Source organism: Geotrypetes seraphini, chromosome 11, assembly GCF_902459505.1.
Source record: "Geotrypetes seraphini chromosome 11, aGeoSer1.1, whole genome shotgun sequence".
Taxonomy (NCBI): Eukaryota; Metazoa; Chordata; class Amphibia; order Gymnophiona; family Dermophiidae; genus Geotrypetes; species Geotrypetes seraphini.
The window spans coordinates 131,950,580-131,958,099 of record NC_047094.1 but is presented as its reverse complement, the minus strand read 5'-3'; the positions used below and the strand labels follow the sequence as shown (position 1 = coordinate 131,958,099).

The 7,520-nt window shown below is 43.6% G+C and overlaps 1 protein-coding gene across 1 annotated transcript; it reads left to right on the top strand.

Moving 5' to 3' along the window:
* Positions 1 to 387: 387 nt before the first annotated feature.
* PRPF4 (pre-mRNA processing factor 4) lies at positions 388 to 2,680 on the top strand. Its single transcript, XM_033914973.1, has one exon. The coding sequence runs from the start codon at positions 505 to 507 to the stop codon at positions 2,029 to 2,031; it is 1,527 nt and encodes a 508-aa protein (XP_033770864.1). The 5' UTR covers positions 388 to 504; the 3' UTR covers positions 2,032 to 2,680.
* Positions 2,681 to 7,520: the final 4,840 nt, after the last annotated feature.

The following is a 7,520-nucleotide window of genomic DNA, read 5'->3' as shown; positions in this document are numbered from 1 at the left end:
TCATTTGCATAAACATTTTATCATTCCTCCAACATATATTTTAATATATCTAAACTATTTTTCCCTTATTACTTTATATTGCATTTTTATACTTGGTATTTCATGTCACCTTTCATTCTAGGGTAGGGGGAAATAGGAAGGATGATTTTAATATGTGTTAAATTACTTGAACTGTATTTCTATTTAATTCATTTATTATAATGTTGTAATAATAAAACAATGGGGGGGGAATATATTGAGAGATGTATTAGGTAATTGGAAAAATGTATTTTGAAGGAATGATAAATATTTATTAGAAGTTAATTTAAATGTAATGACTGGTTTACTATGTATTTGTTGCATTTCTTCAACCAGCCGCCAGAATACGTTGCTCTGACGCACGCGTCGCAACATCCGGTCGCTCGCGACCTCTTTCCTTTGCACCGGAAGTGATCGCGCGGCGCGAGCAGGAGCGTTGAGAGAAGACTTTGGGAACAGAACCCCCCCCCCCTCTCTCTCTTCACGATGTCGGACGACGAAAGCGGTTCCCCGGCGCTGAAGAAGTCGCGCATCTTCTATGGCAGCCTGGCGGAGAAGGAGCGCGAGCGGCTGGCCCGGGGCGAGCCGGCGCTGCTGGGCCGCGCGGCGCTGCGGGCGGCCGTCGAGGCGGGCAACATCAACGTGGCGGGCGGCGAGTCGTTCGAGCTGGAGGAGCGCGTGAGCGAGCGGCAGGCGGAGGTGCTGGCCGAGTTCGAGCGGCGGAAGCGCGCGCGCCAGATCAACGTCTCCACGGACGACGCCGAGGTGAAGGCCTGCCTGCGCGCGCTGGGCGAGCCCATCACGCTGTTCGGGGAGGGGCCGGCGGAGCGGCGCGAGAGGCTGCGCAACGTGCTGTCGGTGGTGGGCGCCGACGCGCTGAAGAAGAGCCGGAAGGAGGAGGAGAAGAGCCCCAAGGCGAGGGAGGAGTATCAGCAGACCTGGTACCACGAGGGGCCCAACAGCCTGAAAGCGGCCCGGCTGTGCATCGCGCGCTATTCGCTGCCGCGCGCGCTCCGCCGGCTGGCGGGCGCGCGCGAGCAGAAGGAGGTCCCCGAGGCCACGCGCACCTCGCAGAAGCAAGAGCTGCACAAGTCCCTGCGCTCCCTCAACAACGTCTGCAGCCAGATCGGCGACGACCGGCCCCTCTCCTTCTGCCACTTCAGCCCCAACTCCAGGCTCCTGGCCACGGCGTGCTGGAGCGGCCTGTGCAAGCTCTGGTCGGTGCCCGACTGCAGCCTGGTGAAGTCGCTGAGGGGGCACAACACCAACGTGGGGGCCATCGTGTTCCATCCCAAGTCCACCCTCTCGCTGGACGAGAAGGACGTCAACCTGGCGTCCTGCGCAGCCGACGGCTCGGTCAAGCTCTGGAATCTGGACAGCGACGAGCCGGTGGCCGACATTGAGGGCCATATGATGAGAGTGGCCCGAGTGATGTGGCACCCTTCCGGCAGATTCCTGGGAACCACCTGCTTTGACCATTCGTGGCGCCTCTGGGATCTGGAAGCCCAAGAAGAGATTCTGCATCAGGAGGGGCACAGTAAAGGGGTCTACGACATTGCCTTTCATGTTGACGGCTCGCTGGCCGGCACAGGTGGGCTCGACGCATTTGGCAGGGTTTGGGACTTGAGGACTGGCCGCTGCATCATGTTCCTTGAGGGACACCTGAAGGAGATCTATGGCATTAGCTTTTCTCCTAATGGGTATCACATTGCGACAGGAAGTGGCGACAACACAACTAAAGTGTGGGATCTGCGTATGAGGAAGTGCATTTATACCATCCCTGCCCACCAAAATCTGGTGGCAGCTGTCAGATTTCAACCTACCAATGGTAACTTCTTGCTAACTGGTGCCTATGATAACACTGCAAATGTCTGGACTCATCCTGGCTGGGCCCCACTGAAAACACTGGCTGGCCATGAAGGCAAAGTCATGGGACTAGATATTTCACTGGATGGAGAACTGATAGCCACGTGCTCATACGACAGGACCTTCAAACTTTGGATGGCGGAATAAGTGGCATGTGTGGTGCCCTAGACTGGATGAAGTTAAATTCCTTGTTTTGCCTATTCTCAAATTAACATATCTTGGAACTAGCAGCTTCTATGTAACTCAAACTGGTCTACAAGAACAATTGTTTAACTACTAGTAGCATAATGCTCCAGAGTAATTCTTACCTTTCCTGGACTGCAAGGCTGCCAGACAGCTGAAAACATTGGTTGATGATAAATCTTGTCCATGCTGTGCTTTAGCTGTTCATTTCAGTAACAGAGGATTTGAACTGGGAACCAAGAACATATAAGCAACTAGCGTGTGACTATATGCTGTTTGTGTATGCTATACTTGTCATACATTAACAGGATATAAAAGAGATTGCTGGTATACATATGTGTTCTCTTTCCACAGCACTGGGAGAACAAAAAATATTGTGACCAGTATGGGTTTTTTTTTTTTGTTTTTGCTTTTAGACAAGGCTTCTTCCCCTATCTTATAAGTGAACTGTCAGTACTAAGAAAACATCTCCATTCTCAGAAAGTTTCAACAGCTTCACATACTGCTATCAGCTGCTTTCCTTCTAGATTAGATTGTAGGGTCCCTACTTTGTTACTGCTTTTAAACAATGCCTTTTATAAAAAAAGAAAAAAATACCAGTAACCCCCCCCCCCACCCACACACATACCACACACACAACCCCCCCCCCCCCCCAGCTTATCTGAGGAATGGAGTTCTCTAGGAGGTATATAAAGGGAGAGAACAGAGGAGAGATATTGAGGGGCAGCAGAATGAACACACTTGTAAGTCAGGAACAGGAACTGGATGCGAAGGCAGATAGGGAGCCAGTGAAGTGATTTAAGTTGCAAGGGTGGTTCAGATGGCTTATTTTGCTCTGAGAATGTTGTGTCCTTTGAAGGGGGTACTTATAGGATGGGATTTTCGAGAAGTACTGCAGAGCATGATGTTATGAAAACAGGATTATTGCAGTGCCCGTATTTGGGTACTGCAGGTACTTGTGTACGACATTTACAGATGCTGATGGAAGCAGCAAGGTTTGATCACGGGGGCCTTTTATTAAAGTGATCTAACCGATTTAGCGTACCTTAATAAAAGGACCATTATATATCTCCAATATTAAAGAAGCTTCATTGGCTCCCAATACAATTTCGTATACAGTTTAAGGTCTTGAAATTGGTCCATCAAGTGAACTTATTTTAATGTTGTTTTTTTTCAAATATATAGGTCAGGGCGCTCCTTTTGTTCTTTAGTTTTTTGGCACATACAACCATTCACCAGATTATTAGTGAATCGGTGCTTAAAAAATATTAAAATAAAATATGATTAAAAAATAAAACAACATATTTTTTTATAGGAAAAGAAAATTTATGTCTGGGTGTATAAGGTCCTGTTTATCTGTTATGATACACAATACATATTGAATTGAATAGTTTACTCTTTATTTGGATGTAGGTGTCTCGTTATGGAATAATTTGGACCATTAAGGTTGCTCCCTAAAGTTCAGAAATTCAAGAAGGTGTTGAAACAACTTTGTGGAGGTCTTTAATTGACTGGATTATAATGCTGAGGTGAATGTTAGATAAATTATGTGTTGTTTATTTTAAATGTTTTATATGTTTGTTTATTGAAAGCTTCTATACCGCTAGTAATGACTGAGGAGTCAATTCAGAGCGGTTTACCTGAGCTTCTGTAAAGGTGTTACAATACAGAGTTCATGTCAGATTATGTTTGTATTTTGTAAATCACTTAGGTTTAAACGTGTTAGAAATTTTTAAATAAATAAATAAATCTCTTTTGGTTAGGTATAGATGTCAAAGGAACGTAGAAAAATGAAGACAGATAAAGATTATATGGCCTATCTAGTTTGCCTAACCACGTCATCTAGTATCCCTTTCTCTCTCTTAGCTTGGGATAAATACAATGGATTTCTTTCTTGAATTCAGTTACACTTTTTGGCCCTGATTCTCCAAAGTGCATCCTGATTTTAGGCGTCCTACAGCTGTCTAATCAGCCAATCGGGATGCACGTTTAAAAAAAAAAAAAAATGCTCCCCAGGCAAGCCTGAAGGCGCCTCCGGGAGCCTAGGGAGACCCACAAGATGCCTAAGCTCGTCTAAGGGCCTTAGGTGGGCCTTAGGCTGAACCTAGGCGGCCCTACGCGTCTCCCTAGTAGAGGAGAAGCTTAAAATGTAGGCCTCTCCCGGGCGTCCTATACAGAATCAGGGCCTAGGTGTCTTGCGGGCCTCGCTTTCAATATAGGCGGCCTGCCTGGGGAGCATTTTTTTTAAAAAAACGTGCATCCCGATTGGCTGATTAGACAGCTGTAGGACGCCTACAGCTGCCTAAATCGGGACGCACTTTTAGAGAATCAGGCCCTTTGTCTCCACTGGGAGACCATTCCAAGCATCCACCACCATGTCTGTGATAAAATATTTTCTGAGATTACTTCTAATTCTATCCCCTTTCACCTTCATCCTATTCCCCTTATTCCAGAGTTTCCTTTCACATGAAAGAGACTCGCCTCATGCGCATTTATGCCACTTAGGTATTTAGCCCTTTCAGGACCAAGGGACATATTTGTCCCATAACTTTAAAATCCTATAAATTTTGATTGGGATAGTCTACAGTTCTAAATTTGATATGTACGGATTCCATAGGATACTGCCTTTATGTAAACAAACTGGTTCCGACATTCATTCATTAGCGTCGTTGCCAGATTGACGAGAAGATTCACTTGCCACACTGTCCATAAGCCAGAAGTGTGATTTTTTAAATAAAAATAATGATATTTCACAAAAAAAATCAATTTTTTGGCATCTGCAAGCCCTTTTTACCATAAAAATGTCGTCAAAACCACAAAAATTGGCCTACGATCCTTATGGTCCTGAAAGGGTTAAACAGTGTCTATCTTATCTCCCTTCTTCCGCCTTCCCTCCAAAGTACACATATTGAGATTTTTAAGTCTGTCCCCATACGCCTTATGACGACAGTGTTATTGGGTATAGATACCATTTTTCTGTGGCACTCCTGAAATCCAGAAATACTTAAATTTAGGTCTCCTGCATATTAGAATCCTGCACTGCCACTGAACCCCAGGGGCCTAGGGAGTTAACTGCAGAATGGTGAAAGCCGTATCTTCATTTTCCTCTCAATTAAAGCAAATGGTCCAAACAGCAAGCGTCTGCGGTTGGCAGCTCTTCCTGGGATACAAATCATGCTTGCTATACGGTGAATATTCTCTAAATAGAGAAAGAGGCTCCCCATATCCAAAAACTGCACATCTGGAAGTCAGATCTATTAAAACAAACCCATTACATAATAATTCACATCTGGAGTTTGTTACCACTACACTTTTAGCTGAATTTTTTTTTTTATATGATCTCTCATAAGAATGTGACAGAGAAGGCCTTGAGCCAAAGCTCTCGATGAATTACTGGAACTGTTTTCCATAAGCCCTTTTTTGTTTCTTTGTAAAATTGTTGTTTATATATAAAAAGCCCCATATCCCCACAGCGTGTTTTCAAAGCAAAGGCAGGTGCAGTGAAAAGATACTGAAAAAAAAGCAGGAGTCTCAAAATATAAGTGGTGTTTTAGGAGCCCTTTTACTAAAGCTTAGCATGTGGTAACAAATTTTAGCACACCAAGGACCGGATTTGCTAATTGGTGCCTTTGGCGGCCGCTGATGTTACTGAATCGCACAGCCGACAAAGGTAGGCGCCAGAAATGTAGGCCAGGGTTTTTTAGGCCTACATTTCTGGGGCCTACCTTTGATGTAAATTGCGTCTCTGTAGGCACTTTAAGCCATCTAACGCCACTTCTGGCATTAGCCACGCCTACAGTGGCGTTAGGTGGCCTAAAGCACCTAGGGAGATGCGATTCCGGTGCCAATTTTTTAGGTGCCAGTAGGCGCCTTGAAACTTAGTTATAAACATCATTTATTGAGCTTGGGTGCCTCCTGGCACCATTTAGAAAATCTGGTTCTAAGATTTGATTTTTAATACTTGATATACCTTTCAAAACCAAGGTGCTACAGCAGTATACATTTCTAAATACCACCTCACTCATACAATAAAAATTCATGCAGTAAACTTAAATTTAACCATCTTTACCCCAAGCACCCATAATTGCCCTAATTCTCCATCATCATCATGCCTAATCAACTCAATTAAACCCTTTAGTTAAAGGGCCTCTTAATTCTGTACCAAGATTTGATAGTCGTTCTGTTATTCTTAAAATTACACTGGCTTCCAGTTGTAGCTTGTACTATTTTTAAACTGCTCTTTGGCGTATCTCATTGTTTATGGCCAGGCTCCTAGTTATGGATCACATTTTCAAAGAAGATGGATGTCTCAAAATGGCCAAAAAAGTCTGTCTGCCGAAAACACCCAAATTGTAATTTTTGAGAGAGAGAATTTGGATGTTTTACATTATAGTTCGTCCAGATAACAAGAGGGTGTGTTGGAAGCATGTTTTGGACCCAACATTAGGACTCCTTTCAATTATAATGGAACAGGAAGGATCATCCATTCCAAACCCAAAAAGAAGGACATTCTTATCTACAGTAGACCTGTTTCAAACACGTTCAGGATATAAAAAGGTGCCCTGATTCAACAGCAGAAGGGTGAAGGCATGATCCCCCTCCATCTCCCACTGGTTACTTTATTTTTCTATACCACCAACACCCCAAAAGTTCTAGGTGGTTCACAGAATAAGAGGACTGAACATTCCAGTGATAATACAAAGCACACAGAAAAGCAGTACAATATTTCAATAGTGAAAAGTACAATAAGAAACTATGATATAGTCATCAAGTAACAAATGTCTTAACCAATTTTCTTTTTTTTTTTATATTCATTTTTGAAATCAAATGCATAGTGCAAACAGATGAACAATCAAGTAATATAACATACTGCACTCTATTCCAATAAATAATCTAATCTAATCCTTAGGTTTGTATACCGCATCATCTCCAAGTTCGTAGAGCTTGACACGGTTTACAGTAGGAGAAATAGGAAGGAACTACAACAGAGGGTTAGAGGTAGAAGTGTGAAGAAAATTTAGAGGACTTGGGATGCCAAGATATAAGAGTTTTCTTGATTCCTAAGTTGAAGGGAGATTTACATTTTTTGAGAAAAGCCAAGTTTTCAGATGTTTGCGGAAAACTTGGAGAGAGCTCAAGTTCCGAAGAGGGGAGGTAAGGTTGATCCAGAGCTCAGTGATTTTGAACTGGAGGGAGGTCCCTAGCTTTCCTGTGTGGGAAATGCCTTTTAGCGAGGGGAAGAATAGTTTTAATTTGTGGTAGGATCTGGTGGTATTAGGGTTTGAGGAATTCCAAGAAAGAGGGATAAAGGGAGGGAGGATACAGCTATTTACCCCCCACCCCACCTGGATGTGTATAACAATCTTTCATGAATCAAAGGGAAATAATGTTAATAATTCATATTCATATCTTACAATATTTTGTTAACGGGCTCCAAATTTCCTTTTTCTAAA

Excerpts from the sequence above, each read along its gene's own strand:
- PRPF4 (XM_033914973.1), top strand. The coding sequence starts at position 505 with ATGTCGGACGACGAAAGCGGTTCCCCGGCGCTGAAGAAGTCGCGCATC.